The sequence below is a fragment of the Oryctolagus cuniculus genome, chromosome 12, assembly GCF_964237555.1.
Source record: "Oryctolagus cuniculus chromosome 12, mOryCun1.1, whole genome shotgun sequence".
Taxonomy (NCBI): Eukaryota; Metazoa; Chordata; class Mammalia; order Lagomorpha; family Leporidae; genus Oryctolagus; species Oryctolagus cuniculus.
In genome coordinates this window covers 17,300,923-17,319,463 of record NC_091443.1, presented here as the reverse complement: position 1 = coordinate 17,319,463, position 18,541 = coordinate 17,300,923, and the positions used below count along the sequence as shown (strand labels likewise).

The following is an 18,541-nucleotide window of genomic DNA, read 5'->3' as shown; positions in this document are numbered from 1 at the left end:
ATTTTATGCATTCTGACCTTTTATTTACCAGTTTGAAATCAGTATAGTTGTAGTGGATTGAGCTTGGGATTTATTCTTCAACAATTTCGGTTGTGACTACTTGTATTAATTTGTCAGGTGAACTGCTCATTGGAGTATGGAAGTCAGAGTAAGACATACGTTTAGTTTCACAGAGTTAATCAAGGATCAAAGGAGAAAATTGACATTAACTGATTTACAGATAAAATATAAAGTTCTGGGGCTGGCGCTGTGGCATAGCGGGTAAAGCCACTGCCTACAGTTTGCGATCCCATATGGATGCAGGTTCAAGTCTCAGCTGCTCCACTTTTGATCAAGCTCTCTGCTATGGCCTGGGAATGCAGTACAAGATGACTCAAGTCTTTGGGTCCCTGTACCCATGTAGGAGACCCAGAAGAAGCTCCTAGCTCCTGGCTTTGGATCAGCTCAGCTCCAGCCATTGTGGCCATTTGTGGAATGAACCAGCAGATGAAAGAACTCCCTCTCCTTCTCTCTGTGCCTTTCAAATAAATAAATCAATCTTAAAGAAAAGTAAAGTTCTATATAAAGTTTTTTTTTTTTTTTTTTTTGACAGATATAGTTTTAGACAGTGTGAGAGAGAGAGACAGAGAGAAAGGTCTTCCTTCTGTTGGTTCACTCCCCAAATGGCCATCATGGCCAGCACTGTACCGATCCGAAGCCAGGAGCCAGGTGCTTCTTCCTAGTCTCCCATGCGGGTGCAGGGGCCCAAGCACTTGGGACATCCTCCACTGCTTCTCGGGCCACAGCAGAGAGCTGGACTAGAAGAGGAACAACCAGGACTAGAACCCGGCACCCATATGGGGTGACGGCACCGCAGGCGGAGGATTAGCCAAGTGAGCCACGGCGCCGGCCCCCTATATAAAATTTTAAAGCAAATATTTTCCAGAGAACGAGTGTTGAGTTTCTACCATAGGCCACTTCTTGGAGAAACCTGTATTCAGACTCTGGCTGGGCCTGGGGAGACCAGCTTTGCCTGTCCAGACCTGCAGTGTCTGGTCTGGGTGTCACTTGTCATGGTTTGCTGATTACAACTTGAAATGTGTCCAGTGTAGCTGACACACTGAATTTTTTTATTTAATTTTTAAAATTAACTTGTTTTAATTTTATATGTAAGACAGAGAGAGGGGAAAGAGAAACAGCAAGGCAGACAGAGAGATCTTCTATCCATTGGTTCACTCCCCAGATGTCTATAATAGGGCTGGGCCACGCTAAGAAGCCAGGAGCCTGGAACTCCATTTGGGTCTCCCATGTGGATGAGAGGGACCTAATTACTAGTCAGCATCTGCTGCCTCCCAGGATGGATGTTAGCAGAAAGCTAGATTGAAAGTGGAGTAGGCCGGCGCCGCGGCTCAACAGGCTAATCCTCCGTCTTGTGGTGCCGGCACACCGGGTTCTAGTCCCGGTCGGGGCGCCGGATTCTGTCCCGGTTGCCCCTCTTCCAGGCTAGCTCTCTGCTATGGCCTGGGAGTGCAGTGGAGGATGGCCCAAGTGCTTGGGCCCTGCACCCCATGGGAGACCAGGATAAGTACCTGGCTCCTGCCTTCGGGTCAGCGCGGTGCGCTGGCCACAGCGCTCCGGCCGTGGCAGCCATTGGAGGGTGAACCGAGGGCAAAAGGAAGACCTTTCTCTCTGTCTCTCTCTCGCAGTGTCTACTCTGCCTGTCAATAAATAAATAAATAAATAAAAGTGTAGTAGCTGGGACTTGAATTGAGCACTCAGCTATAAGGACGCAGGTGTCCCAAGTGGCAACTTAATCACTGAACTGAATGCCTGCCCCTACTGTTTAATTTTTATTAATTAAATACTTATATACCAAATCAGTTATTAGAAAGCTTTTAGGTATTTTTGGAATAACTTGACCACCTGAATCTACTTTTTCAACTGTACATTTTATGATTCTAAGTGCAGATCAGCAGATCAAAATGAAAGTAGTACTGTGGCTCCACTAATTTTATGTTTCTGTTGGACAGCCCTGCTCTATGACAAACTCATAGGTTGTTTTCTCTGTCTTTATCTTTACTGAGAGTCTTTGGTCTGTGTGGTCCATGAGTCTCGTATAGCACATTGGTTCCACAGCAGATTTGCAATGAAGTTGTACATATTTTAAAAATAACAAAACAGCCGGCGCCGCGGCTCACTAGGCTAATCCTCCGCCTTGCGGCGCCGGCACACCGGGTTCTAGTCCCGGTTGGGGCGCCGGATTCTGTCCCGGTTGCCCCTCTTCCAGGCCAGCTCTCTGCTGTGGCCAGGGAGTGCAGTGGAGGATGGCCCAGGTGCTTGGGCCCTGCACCCCATGGGAGACCAGGAAAAGCACCTGGCTCCTGGCTCCTGCCATTGGATCAGCGCGGTGCTCTGGCCGCAGCGGCCATTGGAGGGTGAACCAACGGCAAAGGAAGACCTTTCTCTCTGTCTCTCTCTCTCACTGTCCACTCTGCCTGTTAAAAAATAAATAAATTAAAAAATAAAAATAAAAATAACAAAACAAAAACTTCAGGATTGAAATACATATCACCTTAAAAATTTTTGGAAAATAGAAAAAGGTTCATTCAATTATCACTTCCAGGCTTTCTGGCATCCAGACTCTTTCCATAAGCATAGGTAAAATGCCCCCTTTGCTTGCACAAATGGGCATTCTGTTAAGCATTCTATTTTTTTACATTAAGTGTTGGTGGTAGAAGGATACTTGAGTTGTTGACTTGGCTGCTGTAGTTGTTCAAAAATAGGATTTTGGAGACATTTCATGTGCTTTATTCCTTGGGAAACTTGGATTGTAAAAATTGTTGATTCTAAAAATAACTGCAAAACAGATTTGAGAGTAATTCTTTGGTTTTATGTTGGTGAGGAACCACAGTACCATTTATATTTGAAAAAAAAAGAACTATAACCTTTTTGTAGTCTGTGAACTCCATCCATATTATACATTTTGTAGTTTTGAGTTCTATAGTAAGGGAATTATTTAAAAATGTAATTGTATTTTATTACTGTCTTTGCTTCTTCAGCGTAGCATCAATGCCAGGTGCTAGGCCCATTGTTAGGGCAGGTTGTCAGGTAGTTCCCCTGAAAGGAGAGGTTGAATGGCTGTGGAGAGCATAGAGCGTGCTTGTCTGCGTTGTGTGTGCCAGGGCATGCTGTTCCTCCTTAGTGTGTGTGGGCACGAGTTGAGTTGCTGTGGTTCTCCCAGCCTCGCCTGCTCCTGTCCTCATTCCTGCTGTTGGAATTTCTTGGTGTGAACCATGGAGCAGGTGTGATAACATTTTTTTTCTCAGCAACTCTGCTATGATATTAAAACTTAAGGAAATGCAGTCAAAAGCGTGTCCTTGGCCTTGATATTGTGCAGAGATCCGCAGGTTGACCTTTTGGCGTTGGTGCCAGGATTCCGCACCTGGCTGTGCATTCCTGGTTAGGATGGGGCAGTGGGATGGATCTGGTTTGACAGTAGCTCTGGAACCACGTGCTGGTTCTCTCAGCTCTTCTCCCACTTGCTGAGATTCTGTATCCAGTAACACTCAGTTCTTTTCTGTTCTCAGTGCCAGTGAGCAGGCCTGATTCACCTGGGGCTGGGACTGCTCCTAAGGGCAGGGTCTTGTCACATGTTCCCTGTGCCCTCTGTTATTTCATCTCAGCATTATGGAAGCCTGGCAGTCCGTTCTGTCCAGTGTTCCCTCCCTGCTTCTTGGTCTTGTCTTCCCTGCACTCCTTTACATTTTGCTCATGAACCAGACACATTCACTATTCCAGTTGTACCTTCCAGTAGGTCTCATTTCCTCTCATTTCTCCTCATCTGCTGATGGCTCATTGCTCAGGTCAGATCATATAGCTGAGACTGGAGCCACTGCTTCATTCTTTGCTGTCCTGTTCTTTCAGGACCTGATTCCTATCCAGGGCTGTTTGTACCTGCTTTGGGCTTCCTTTACTTTCTGAACCCTGGGTACCCCCTACATGGCCCACCCTGGTGCTTCCCTTGAATAGTAATTGAAGGCATATTGTAAGGTAGGTGAAGCACTGCAGACAGTCTCCTCTTTAAGAATAGTATCATGTATACATTTAAAATGTAGCTTGGGATAAAAAATAGTCACCCAGTTATTTTCCCTTTCAAGAGTTTTTACGGAAATATTTCTTTTAAGGCAAGATCTGTGATTTTCGACCATTTCATGGGGCTGAATAAGAGCACATTTGTAAAGCAGAAGGACGTTCTATCTTGAGTCTTTGGAGCTCCTTTGCTCAGTGCTCAGTCTTGACTGAGGTTCTGGTTATTGTCCGCACACCTGACGTATATTTGGGGAGATAAGTCAGCTGCGGGTCACCTGCATGAAGAATCTGCTTCTGTTAGTAACTTTGTCATGATTGTCCTCCTTGTTTTTCCTCTTTAGCAGAAATAACTGGTTTAATTTGCAATCCTCTTTTCCCTTGCCTAGGAACATTGCTGCTCAGACTGTAGCCAGATTGAAAGATGTTGCCCGTCGGATTTCATCATGTCTGGACTTTGAGCAGCACACTCGTGAAAGATCTGCTTCGCTGGATTTGTTACTGCGTTTTCAGCGTTTACTTATTAGTAAACTTTATCCGGGAGAAAATATTGGTCAGACCTCAGATATTTCTAGTAAGTTACTTAATATAGGAAAGTGTCTCATAGGTATTTTGGGCCTTTATATTTAGGCTTTGTGGTGTGCCTGTTCTTCATGTTCAGGTGTGTGGTTTGTACACTATTAACTGTTCTGATTTGAGGGGCTTCATGTGGCAGCAACCTTTTATGTCAAATATTTCTGCATTGGACTCCTCACTATTTTTAGTTTCTTTGTCCTAACATTTACATTCTCTATATAACAAACATGGCATTGTTTATGTTCACTGTAGTTTTCCATGAGATTTGTCACATTTGTTCCACATGCTGGTTATGGAACATCGGAACCTGACACAGTGCGGGGACTCACAGGGACAGACTGTTCCTGTGTCCCATCAGGAACCAGTTGGATATAGAGGGAGGAGACGTCATTGGATGAGACTGAGTTTCAGTGACAGCTGTGGCTACTAACTGTTAGTCATGGGGCTAAATCTCCTGGTGTGAATGGTTTCCCATCAGCAGCATTGGAATAATCCCTGAGGGTGCCTGGAGGATTGCTGTAGGGTGATATGTGAGTGTTCAGTGCTGTACATGATATGGAAAGAGTGGTGCCTCTGTACAAGCACCAAGGAATGGCTGGCTCTCTTTAGTTGTGCTTTCTCTGCCAAGGATGTAAAGGTCTGTTGATTCTGTGAGTATTTTTTAGCTAGCGTTTGCTAAGATAACTTAGTTATTTTGTGAAGAAAGTTGGGCACTTGTTGATGATGGAAACATTCACATTCAAATTGGAGAATCGATAATCTGAGAAAGGTACTGTCTAGTGCAAAGTATACCTTTGATGTAATCAAATTCATGTCCCTCAGGTTACATGTTATAGAAAGTGCCAAGCACTAAGTGTTGACAGCTTCCTGTTTGAGAACTTTATGGTAGGTAAAAGATGTGCACATGAGAGTGGACTAATAGGGGAGTCAGGATGTTTACAGGGTAAATTTTTAATAGTGAAAACAAAATTTTCTAAATCTTTCTTCAAGGTCCTGAGCTGATGGGTGTTGGTTCCTTGCTGAAAAAGTACACAGCCCTTCTGTGTACACACATTGGAGATATACTGCCTGTGGCAGCTAGCATCGCTTCTACCAGCTGGCGGCACTTTGCAGAGGTGGCCTGCATTGTGGAAGGGGACTTCACCGGTACCATTCTTACTTCTTGTCTGTGGATACATGTTTATGCTAGGAGATTGATGAAAACTCAGGTGTATTCTTTCCTGCTAGAAATTTCTACAATTTAAGTTTTCTAGTCTTTTCCCTTTTATCTTTTTTAGTAGCTGGCAATTTTGTTGGTAAGCGACCTGATGTGGGTGTCCTATCACAGTACATATAATTGATGGTTTGGATTTATGCCACCACTGTTAACACTTCCGTAATGAGGTCAGCTTGATTATTTCAACAGAATAAAGATTAGTTGCCCCTTTCGTTGCCTTAATAGGTTCCAATATTACCTAGTATTTTTACAGTTAATTTTGTAAGGTTATAGCATTATTATTTAAAAGTTTAATTGGTTTATTTGTTTTAGAGACAGAGGGAGCTCCCATATGCTGGTTCACTCTCTAAAAGCCTACAATAGCCAAGGCCAGGCCAGGCCAAGCCAAATCCAGCAGCTGGAATGTAATTTAAGTCTCCCGCGTGGGTGGCAGGAACCCAACTAATCGAATCATCACCTGCTTCTTCCCAGTGTGTGCATTTGCAGGAAGTGGAATAGAAAGCAGAATTCGAACTTGGGCAGATTGATATGTGATGCCAGCATCCCAAAGTGCTGTCTTTTTTTTTTTTTTTTTTAAAGATTTATTTTATTTGAAAGGCAGAATCACACACTCACACACACGCACGCATGCACACATACACATAGATCTTCCTTCTTCTGGTTCACTCTCCAGATGGCTCTAACAGCTGGAGCTGGGCCAGACTGAATTCAGGAGCCAGGAGCTAGGAGCTTCCTCTGTGTCTCCTACATTGGTGCAGGGGCCCAAACATTTGGGCCATCTTTCACTGCTTTCCCAGGTGTACCAGCAGAGAGCTGGATTGGAAGTGGAGCAGCTGGGACCTGAACCAGTACCTATATGGGATGCTGGCACTGTAGGCAGCAGCTTAACCCTCTATGCTACCACACCGGCCTCTCAAGTGTTGTTTTAACATACCAAACAACTGCTACAAGACACTGTTTTTAAGTATTTTTTTTCTGATGGTAAACTTAGTGATAAACATTGATTTTTCTGTTTATTTAAAAATTTTTTTTCTCAAGATTTAGCTCATATATTTGAAAGAGTTACTGAGAGAGGTAGAGACAAAGAGAGAGGTCTTCCATCTGCTGGTTCACTCTCCAGATGGCCACAGTGGCCAGAGCTGCGCTGATCCGAAGCCAGGAGCCAGGTGCTTCTTCTCCCACACGGGTACAGGGGCCCAAGGACTTGGGCCATCTTCTACTGCTTTCCCAGGCCATAGCAGAGAGCTGGATCAGAAAAGGAGCAGCCGGGACTAGAACCAGTGCCCATATGAGATGCCAGTGCTTCAGGCCAGGGCTTTAACCTCCTGCGCCACAGCACCGACCCCAATTTTTCTGTTTAAAAAAGTTTTGTTTAAAATATTTTGTAAACTCAGAGTGTTCTCTCTCTCTCTCTCTCTTTTTTTATATTTTGTTTTATTTAATGAACATAAATTTCCAAAGTACAGCTTATGGATTACAATAGCTCCCTCCCCCCCATAACTTCCCTCCCCCCCACAACACTCCCCTCTCCCACTCCCTCTCCCCTTCCATTCAAGATTAATTTTCAATTATCTTTATATACAGAAGATCAATTTAGCATGTATTAAGTAAAGATTTCAACAGTTTGCACCCGCACAGAAACACAAAGTGTAAAATACTATTTGAGTACTAGTGATAGCATTAATTAAACACCTAAGAGTAATTGTGTATTAATTACAGAGTTCAACCAATAGTTTTAAGTAGAACATAAAAAATACTAAAAGGGTAAAGTATTAAGTTCTTTTTTTTTGTTTGTTATATAGTTATTTTTTTTATTTAATAAATGTGAATTTACAAAGTGCAACTTTTGTATTGTTGTGGCCCCCCCAACCTCCCTCCCTCCAGTGGCCCTCCCCTCTCCCACTCCCTCTCCCATCCCGCCCTTCATCGAGTTTCATTTTCAATTACCTTTATATACTGAAGATCAACTTAGTATATACTAAGCAAGGATTTCAACAGGCTGCACTCACACAACCGCACAAGGTATAGGGTATTGTTCGACTAGTAGTGTTGTTTTTAAGTTTCATAGTAGAACACATTAAGGACAGAGATCCTACGTGGGGAGCATGTACCCAGTGACTCCCGTTGTTGATTTAACAATTGGCACTCTTATTTATGACGTCAGCAATCACCCGAGACTCTTGCTATGAGCTGTCTAGGCTATGGAAGCCCCTTGAGTTCACCGACTCTGAACTTGTTTAGTCAACGCTGTATCACAGTGGAGGTTCCTTCCTCCCTTCAGAGAAAGGTGCCTCTCTCCTTGATGGCCTGTTCCTTCTGCTGGGGTCTTGTTCACCAGGATCTTTCATTTAGATTGTTTTTTGCCACCGTGTCATGGCTTTCCATGCCTGTGAGACTCTCGTGGGTTGATTCTGAGGCAGGAGTGCTGCCATTCTATGAGTCTGCTGTGTGTCCTGTTTCCCCCGCAGGATCATTCTCTCCCTTTTTTTTATTTTTTTATTTTTTTATTTTTTTTTTATTTTTTGACAGGCAGAGTGGACAGTGAGAGAGAGAGACAGAGAGAGAAAGGTCTTCCTTTGCCGTTGGTTCACCCTCCAATGGCCGCCGCTGCAGCCGGCGCACCGCGCTGATCGATGGCAGGAGCCAGGAGCCAGGTGCTTTTCCTGGTCTCCCATGGGGTGCAGGGCCCAAGCACCTGGGCCATCCTCCACTGCACTCCCTGGCCATAGCAGAGAGCTGGCCTGGAAGAGGGGCAACCGGGACAGAATCCGGCGCCCCAACCGGGACTAGAACCCGGTGTGCCGGCGCCGCAAGGTGGAGGATTAGCCTATTGAGCCACGGCGCCGGCCAATTCTCTCCCTTTTAATTCTATCCTTCATTAGTTGCTTACACTGGTCTTATTTGTGAAATCTCATCGACATATACCCTATCTTTTTGATCGGTTGTGTATTTATACTTATCACTTTACCAAGTGCGTTGGCATTGGTACCTGCCTCCTTGGTAAGATTGAGTTGAAATCCCCTGGCACATTTCTAGTTCCACCATTGGAGGTAAGTCCGAGTGAGCATGTGCCAACCTATATATCTACTCCCTCTCTTATTCCCACTCCTATGTTTAACAGAGATCACTTTTCTGTTAATTTTAAACACCTAAGAATGATTGTGCATTGAAGAGTGTTCTCTTTTGATTGCTGTTCCTGTCTCTCTAACATAAAAGATAAAACAAATTGTGAAAGTATACTAAAGTGAAAACATTCTTTTGACTTACAATTTAAACAGAACAAGGCTACAAAGTACTTTTATAGGATAAACACTTTTATTACATCTTAATTCTTTTTTTTTCCTCCATTTTAAATATAGGTGTTCTCCTTCCAGAACTGGTTGTTTCTATAGTGCTTCTACTCAGTAAAAATGCTGGTCTTATGCAAGAGGCTGGAGCTGTTCCCCTGCTGGGTGGCTTATTAGAACATCTGGATCGGTTCAACCACCTGGCCCCGGGAAAGGAGCGGGATGACCACGAAGAGCTAGCCTGGCCTGGCATCATGGGTATGGCATCTTAACTTGATGGGCTTTCTGTGAGGAGAGTTGTGCTCTGTCTCACTTGTTTTTGCCTTTCCACTGCCTTTTTTCTTTTCTTTTTCTTTCTTTTTTTTTTTTTTTTAAAGATTTATTTCTTTATTGGAAAGGCAGAAGCGGGGGCTGGAGGGGGTAAGAAAGAGAGAGAAAAAGAATCTTTATCTGCTGGTTCACTCTCCAATTGGCCACAGTGGCCAGGGCTGGGCTGATCTGAAGCCGGGAACCAGGAGCTTCTTCCAGGTCTCCCATACAGGTACAGGGGCCCAAGGACTTGGGCCATCCTCTACTGCTTTTCCAGGCCATAGTGGAGAGCTGCATCGGAAGTGGAACGCCAGGATTTGAACCAGCACCCATATGGGATGCCAGACTGTAGGTAGCAGCTTGACCAACTACACCACAGTGCCAGCCCCAAGAACACCTTTTAAAGGAAGACAAATTATTTGCCATTATTTTCACTAAGTGGAAAATGAAGATCATCTAAATCAGAAGACATTTGAGTTATATTTAAGGAAGGTTGTTCTGTTAGTAATTGTTGCTAAATCCTGAAATTATTTAAATGTGTTTATTTAACTTGTTTTAAACTTGTTTAAAAAGTCTGAAGACTTTTTAAAGATGGGAGATGTCTTCAGAAGGTAACAGTTGAGGTGCCTGGACATGGTCTGGCCGGTGGGTAGAAACTGATGTGGGCTGCTTTTCCAGCGCCCTGTGTGGTATTTGATATCAGTGAGACAGGGAATTCTTGGAGTTAGCTGAGTACATCCCTCTTGACACTGTCTTAGTCCATACCAGACTGAAATGAAACTTGTCTTCTCAAAGTTTTGAGAGTTTGGTGTTTTTTTAAGTCACCATTCACTGTATGATTCTGATCTCTCAGACTCAAAATTGTGGTAATACTTTCACTTTATGTGAAAATTCTTGCTAGGTGGGCTTTTTCTTCTCCTATCTAATAAACACATTAAAAATATGTATTCATTTATTTGAAAAGGAGAATGACACAGAGAGAAGAATGGATAAACCATGAAGCACTGACAAGGCCAGTGTTAGAGTGAAGGTGGAACACTGAATTCCCACTCTGCCTGTTGGCACAACTGTGGGAAATGACCACTCTGTATTAAAGCATCCTCTGTAGTAACTCTACCAAGAAATGACCTAAGAATGTTTAGGCCAACTTCACTTACAATAACCTAAACATGGAAACAACTTGTGTTTCCATCAACAATGGAATGAGGAAACAGTAGCATTTTCAAACAATGGTACATAATGAATAGCAATAAAAAGGAATGAATTAAAAAACAGGATGAATCGGAGCCAGTGCTGTGGCTCACTTGGTTAATCCTACGCCTGCAGCACCGGCATCCCATATGGGTGCCAGGTTCTAGTCCCAGTTGCTCCTTTTCCAGTCCAGCTCTCTGCTGTGACCCAGGAGGGCAGTGGAGGATGGCCCAGGTGCTTGGGCCCCTGCGCCTGTGTGGGAGACCAGGAGGAAGCGCCTGACTCTTGCTTCAGATCAGCGCAGCACCGGCCTTAGCGGTCATCTGGGGAGTCAGCCAATGGAGGGAAGACCTTTAAAAAATAAAAAAAATAAAAAAAAGAAATAAAAATAAGTAAATCTGTTAAAAACTACATTAAAAAAAAAACAGGATGAATCTTAGAAAACTAATGCTGAATGTCGCTCCCCCTCTTCGTGGAGGAACGACACAGGACCCTGCGCTGTTCTTTCGTCTGCTCGGCCCTCCCCGGGTTTGCTGCTGGTTCTTCCCGGGTTGGCTACTATCCCTTCCACCTCCGTGGAAGGGCAGTTCCCCCTGGCCACATTCCCCACTTCCGCAGGGGAGCGGCACACTGCCGGCCGGCTTTCTCGGGGGCTGCACAGGCGTTCCCTCAGATGTTCCCCTTAGATGTTCCTGGTGCATGCCGTCTCTCTCCTCCTTTATAGTCCTCCTCTGCCAATCCCAACTCGGCTGCCCACACGCCCGAGTACGCTGCTCTCCTCCAATCAGGAGCAAGTCCTACAGTTTATTGGTTGAACTGGAGGCAGCTGTGCAGAAGCTGTTTACTTCTCTCCCAGCGCCATATTGTGGGAGAGCAGATGCATAGAATAAGTCTTAATTCCAGTAACTCAGTCTAGTCCGGATTGCTCCCCACAGCTGAAGGAGAGAAGTCAGGCATTAATTCCACTAATACAAAGTCCAAGAACAGACAAAATTAAAAGCATGTTGCTTAAGGACACACACTTAGTCGATAAAATCATCAGGAGAAGTAAGGGGTGACAGTTATATTGCTCCTTCCAGGTAGACAAGGCAGTGTTTGGATGGCTCTTCCCAGCCGGATGGATGTGACACAGTTTTCTCTGATCAGTCACAGAGCATCTTGTATGTGTGTTATATTTTACAACAAAAAAGGATGTTAAAATGAGTAAATTGCTGATCAAATTATTTATTTATTTATTTTTATTTAGTAAATATAAATTTCCAAAGTACAGTTTATGAATTACAATGGCTTCCCCCCCATAATTTCCCTCCCACTCACACCCCTCGCATCTCCCACTCCCCCTCCCATTCCATTCACATCAAGATTCATTTTCAATTATCTTTATATACAGAAGATCGATTTAGTATATATTAAGTAAAGATTTCATCAGTTTGCACCCACACAGAAACACAAAGTGTAAAATACTGTTTCAGTACTAGTTATAGCATTAATTCACATTGGACAACACATTAAGGACAGATCCCACATGAGAAGTAAGTACACAGTGACTCCTGTTGTTGACTTAACAATTTGACACTCTTGTTTATGGCATCAGTAATCTCCCTAGGCTCTAGTCATGAGTTGCCAAGGCTATGGAAGCCTTTTGAGTTCACTGACTTCGATCTTATTCCGACAGGGTCATAGTCGAAGTGGAAGTTCTCTCCTCCCTTCAGAGAAAGGTACCTCCTTCTTTGATGGCCCCGTTCTTTCCACTGGGATCTCACTCGCAGAGATCTTTCATTTAGGTCTTCTTTTCTTTTTTTTTTTTTTTTTCAGAGTGTCTTGGCTTTCCATGCCTAAAATGCTCTCATGGGCTTTTTAGCCATATCCGAAGGCCTTAAGGGCTGATTCTGAGGCCAGAGTGCTATTTAGGACATCTGCCATTCTATGAGTCTGCTGTGTACCCTGCTTCCCATGATGGATCGTTCTCTCCCTTTTTGAGTCTATCAGTTAGTATTAGCAGACGCTAGTCTTGTTTGTGTGATCCCTTTGACTCTTAGACCTATCAGTGTGATCAATTGTGAACTGAACTTGATCACTTGGACTAGTGAGATGGCATTGGTACATGCCAGCTTGATGGGATTGTATTGGAATCCCCTGGCACGTTTCTAACTCCACTATTTGGGGCAAGTCTGATTGAGCATATCCCAAATTGTACATCTCCTCCCTCTCTTATTCCCACTGTTATATTTAACAGGGATCACTTTTCAGTTAAAATTTAAACACCTAAAAATAATTGTGTGTTAATTACAGAGTTCAACCAATAGTACTAGAACAAAACAAAAAAATACTAAAATGGATAAAGTAATACATTGTATATCAACCGTCAGCACAAGAGCTGATCAAGTCACTGTTTCTCACAGCGTCCATTTCACTTCAACAGGTTTCCCCTTTGGTGCTCAGTTAGTTGTCGCCGATCAGGGAGAACATATGATATTTGTCCCTTTGGGACTGGCTTAATTCCCTCAGCATAATGTTTTCCAGATTCCTCCATCTTGTTGCAAATGACTGGGTTTCATTGTTTTTGACTGCTGCATATTGTTCTATAGTACATGTCCCATAATTTCTTTATCCAGTCTACTGTTGATGGGCATTTGGGTTGGTTCCAGGTCTTAGCTATTGTGAATTGAGCTGCAATAAACATTAAGGTGCAGACAGCTTTTTTGTTTGCCAATTTAATTTCCTTTGGGTAAATTCCAAGGAGTGGGATGGCTGGGTTGTTATGGTAGGGTTGCATTCAGGTTTCTGAGCAATCTCCAGACTGACTTCCATAGTGGCTTAACCAGTTTGCATTCCCACCAACAGTGGGTTAGTGTCCCTTTTCCCCACATCCTCTCCAGCATCTATTGTTGGTAGATTTCTGAATGTGAGCCATTTTAACCGGGGTGAGGTGAAACCTCATTGTGGTTTTAATTTGAATTTCCCTGATTGCTAGTGATCTTGAACATTTTTTCATGTGTCTGTTGGCCATTTGGATTTCCTCTTTTGAAAAATGTCTATTGAGGTCCTTGGCCCATCTCTTTAGTGGGTTGTTTGCTTTGATGTTGTGGAGTTTCTTGATTTCTTTGTAGATTCTGGTTATCAACCCTTTATCTGTTGCGTAGTTTGCAAATATTTTTTTTCCCATTCTGTCGGTTGCCTCTTCACTTTCCTGACTGTATCTTTTGAAGTACAGAAACTTCTCAATTTGATGCAATCCCAAATGTTAATTTTGGCTTTGACTGCCTGTGCTTCTGGGGTCTTTTCCAAGAAGTCTTTGCCAGTACCTATATCTTGTAGGGTTTCTCCAGTGCTCTCTAATAATTTGATGGTGTCGGGTCATAGATTTAAGTCTTTAATCCATGATGAGTGAACCTTTGTGTAAGGTGAAAGGTAGGGGTCTTGCTTCATGATTCTGCACGTGGAAATCCAATTTTCCCAGCACCATTTATTGAATAGACTGTCCTTACTCCAGGGATTGATTTTAGATCCTTGATCAAATATGAGTTGGCTGTAGATGTTTGGATTGATTTCTGGTGTTTCAATTCTGTTCCATTGGTCTATCCATCTGTTTCTGTACCAGTACCATGCTGTTTTGATTACAACTGCCCTGTAGTATGTCCTGAAATCTGGTATTGTGATGCCTCTGGCTTTGTTTTTGTTGTACAAGATTGCTTTAGCTATTCGAGGTCTCTTGTGTCTCCATATGAATTTCAGCATCATGTTTTCCAGATCTGAGAAGAATGTCTTCGGTATTTTGATTGGTATTGCATTGAATCTATAAATTGCTTTTGGGAGAATTTGCATTTTGATGATATTGATTCTTCCAATCCATGAGCATGGAAGATTTTTCCATTTTTTGGTATCGTCTTCTATTTCTTTCTTTAAGATTCTGTAATTCTCATCGTAGAGATCTTTAACATCCTTGGTTAAGTTTATTCCAAGGTATTTGATTGTTTTTGTAGCTATTGTGAATGGGATTGATCTTAGAAGTTCTTCCTCAGCCATGGCATTGTCTGTGTATACAAAGGCTGTTGATTTTTCTGCATTGATTTTCTATCCTGATACTTTGCCAAACTCTTCTATGAGTTCCAATAGTCTCTTAGTAGAGTTCTTTGGATCCCCTAAATAAAGAATCATATCATCTGCAAAGAGGGATAGTTTGAGTTCTTCCTTCCCAATTTGTATCCCTTTAATTTATTTTTATTGCCTAATAGCTCTGGCTAAAACTTTGAGAGCTATATTGAATAGCAGTGGTGGGAGTGGGCATCCCTGTCTGGTACCAGATCTCAGTGGAAATGCTTCCAACTTTTCCCCATTCAATAGGATGCTGGCTGTGGGTTTTTCATAAATTGCTTTGATTGTATTGAGGAATGTTCCTTCTATACCCAGTTTGCTTAGAGTTTTCATCATGAAAGGGTGTTGTATTTTATCAAATGCTTTCTCTGCTTCTATTGAGGTAATCATATGGTTTTTCTTTTGCAGTCTGTTAATGTGGTGTATCACGTTGATTGTTTTGCACACATTGAACCACCCCTGCATACCAGGGATAAATCCCACTTGGTCTGGGTGGATGATCTTTCTGATGTGTTGTTGCATTCTATTGGCCAGAATTTTATTGAGGATTTTTGCATCTATGTTCATCAGGGATATTGGTCTGTAATTCTCTTTCAATGCTGCATCTTTTTCTGGCTTAGGAATTAAGGTGATGCTGGCTTCATAGAAAGGATTTGGGAGGATTCCCTCTTTTTCGATTGTTCTGAATAGTTTGAGAAGAATTGGAGTCAGTTCTTCTTTAAATGTCTGGTAGAATTCAGCAGTGAATCCATCTGGTCCTGGGCGTTTCTTTGTTGGGAGGGCCTTTATTACTGTTTCAATTTCTGTCTCAGTTATGGGTCTATTTAGGTTTTCTATGTCTTCCTGGTTCAATTTGGGTAGGTTGCATGTGTCTTGGAATCTATCCATTTCTGATAGGTTTCCCTGTTTGCTGGCATACAAGTCCTTGTAGTAATTTCTGATGATTCTTTTTATTTCTGTGGTGTCTGTTGTTACGTTTCCTTTTTCGTCTCTGATTTTATTGATTTGGGTCTTTTCTCTTCTTTTTTAGTTAGTTGGGCCAATGGGGTGTCAATTTTGCTTATTTTTTCAGAAAACCAGTTCTTCGTTTGGCTGATTTTTTGTAATGCTTTTTTTTGGATTCAATCCTGTTGATTTCTTCTCTGATTTTAATTATTTCTCTTCTCCTACTAGATTTGGGTCTGGTTTGCTGCAGATTTTCTAGATCCTTGAGATGAATTGAAAACTCATCTATTTGGTGCCTTTCCAATTTCTTGATGTAGGCACCTATTGATATGAACTTTCCTCTTAACACTGCTTTTGCTGTATCCCATAAGTTTTGGTATGTTGTGCTGTTATCCTCATTTACTTCCAGAAAGTTTTTGGTTTCTCTTTTGATTTCTTCTATGACCCATTGTTCATTCAGGAGCATGTTGTTCAATCTCCATGTGTTTGCATATGTTCTAGGGATTCCTGAGTTTCTAATTTCCAACTTCATTCCTTTATGGTCTGAGAAGCTGCATGGTATGATTCTAATTCTTTTGAATTTGCTGAGACTTGCTTTATGGCCTAGTATGTGGTCAATCCTAGAGAAGGTTCCATGTACTGCTGAGAAGAATGTAAATGCTTTATGTGTAGGATGATAAGTTCTGAAGATATCTGTTAGATCCATTTGGGCTATAGTGTCATTTAAATCTACTGTCTCCTTGTTGATCTTCTGTCCTGTTGATCTGTTTCTGAGAGTGGAGTATTGAAGTCCCCCAGTACTATTGTATTGGGGTCTAAGTCTCCCTTTAAGTCCCTTAACAAACCTTTTAAATAAACTGGTGCCCTGTAATTAGGTAATTGCTGATCAGATTAAATGCCCTCAGTTATATCTGGTATAGAGAGAAAAATAACAAATGACCATTTAAGTTTACTCCTAAGTAAAACCAGAAAAACATTGCTGAATGTATGAACTGGATTAAAACTAAATTTAATATCCTAAGGCTATTGTCATTGGACAGTTGCTGCCTCTTGTTTATAGAGATTCTGGGTTACAACAATGATGGTCTAACATGGGAGACAGGGTTAGGTTTGTGGCACAGTGGGTTAAGCTGCCTCTTGCAACACTAGCATTCCATATCAGAGTGCTGGTTTGAGTTCCAGCAACTAAGCTTCTGATGGCGTTTCCTGCTAATGAGCCTGGGAAGGCAGCAGATGATGGCCCAAGGACTTGAGCCTCTCCCAACTATGTGGAAGACCCAGATGGAGTTCCCAGCTCCCTGGCTTAGGTCTGGTTCAGACCTGACTGTTGCAGCCATTCAGGGAGATAATCAGCAATGGAATAACTCACTCTCTCTTCTTTCTATCCCTTCTCCTCCCTCCCTTTTCTCCTCTCCCTCTGTATCTCCTTCTCTCTGTGTCATTCTCCTTTTCATATAAATGAATACATTTTTTAAAATGTGTTTATTAGATAGGAGAAGAAAAAGCCTATAGTGCTGGCCCTCTGAATTTTACATTTAGAGCTACAGTACACTTAGAATTGATTGTGGTGACTGGTGCTGTGGCGCAGTGGGTTAATCCTCCACTTGCAGTGCTGGCATCCCATATAGGCGCTGGTTCTGGTCCTGGCTGCTCCTCTTCTGATCCAGCTCTCTGCTATGGCCTGGGAAAGCAGCAGAGGATGGCCTGGGCAGTTGGGCCCCTGCGCCCATGTGGGAGATCTGGAAGAAACTCCTGGTTCCTGGCTTTGGCCATTTGGAGAGTGAACCAGTGGATGGAAGACCTTTCTCTCTGTTTTTCCCTCTCACTGTGTGTAACTCTACCTCTCAAATAAATAAGTAAAATCTTAAAAATACAACAAAAAAAGAATTGATTGTGTATATTACAAAGTAGGAGTCATGCATTTTCCATAGTCATTTTTTGCTTTGGGTCATTGTGCCGGCACCTTAGCATGAAAGGATCATCTATGGTCACTCTTCTAAAGTATCGCCTTTGTCTAACTCAGGTTGACTGTGTTTGCTGGTGATCTTAGAACTCGTGTCCCCTTTTTTTCTTGGTGTACTTGTTAGGATCTCCAGTGCATTGCTGAGTAGAGAGGGTGACAGTGTGCATCTTTGGCTGATTTCCTGGTAGCAGAGGAAAGAGCTTTCCAAATTTTACAAATGAAGTATGATGCTTGTTGTGAGTTTCTCTTTGTAGATATTTTTGAATATTAAAGATTCTTTCTGTTTCTGCTTTGTGCTGAGCTTTTAATTATGATTGAATGTTAAATCTCATCACAATGCTTTTTCTCCTTTTCTTGATGATCATATAATTTTTCTAATATTTAAGTTGTTGACATTTCAAATGTTAAAACCTTCTGTTTCTACAATGAAGCTATCTCTTTTTTTAAAAAAAGATTTTTTTTTTTTAATTTGAAAGGCAGAGTTAGAGAGAGAGAGGGAGAGATGGCAAGAGAGAGAGAGAGATCTTCCATCTGCTGGGTCAGTCCAAATGCAGGAGCTAGGAGCTTCCTTCTGATCTTCCATGTGGATGCAGGGGCCCAGGTACTTGGGCCATCCTCCGCTGCCTTCCTAGGCATGGCATCAGGGAGCTGAATCAGAAGTGGAGCCTCTGGGACTCAAACCAGTGCACATATGGGTTGTTGGTGTGGCAGGCGATAGCCCTACCTGCCAGGCTACAACACCAGCCCTGACGCCGTCTTGATTATTATATTTTGGTCATGTTAATGCCTGTTGCTGGTCTTGATTTGTTTTTGTTAAAATTGTTTTTAATCTATATTTGTAATTTTCCTGAACTTTTTTGTATTTATATTTGTCATTTTCCTTGTAGTTTTTGC

At 42.5% G+C, this 18,541-nt stretch overlaps 1 protein-coding gene across 3 annotated transcripts in view; it reads left to right on the top strand.

The window, feature by feature from the left end:
• HERC2 (HECT and RLD domain containing E3 ubiquitin protein ligase 2) overlaps positions 1 to 18,541 on the top strand; it is a 233,159-nt gene that overhangs the window by 87,307 nt on the left and 127,311 nt on the right. For all 3 annotated transcript variants that reach the window (XM_051822208.2, XM_051822209.2, XM_051822210.2), the window contains exons 21-23: positions 4,455 to 4,639; positions 5,632 to 5,787; positions 9,217 to 9,402. In XM_051822208.2, coding sequence (XP_051678168.2) covers positions 4,455 to 4,639; positions 5,632 to 5,787; positions 9,217 to 9,402 — 527 coding nt within the window. The remainder of the gene's footprint in view (positions 1 to 4,454; positions 4,640 to 5,631; positions 5,788 to 9,216; positions 9,403 to 18,541) is intronic.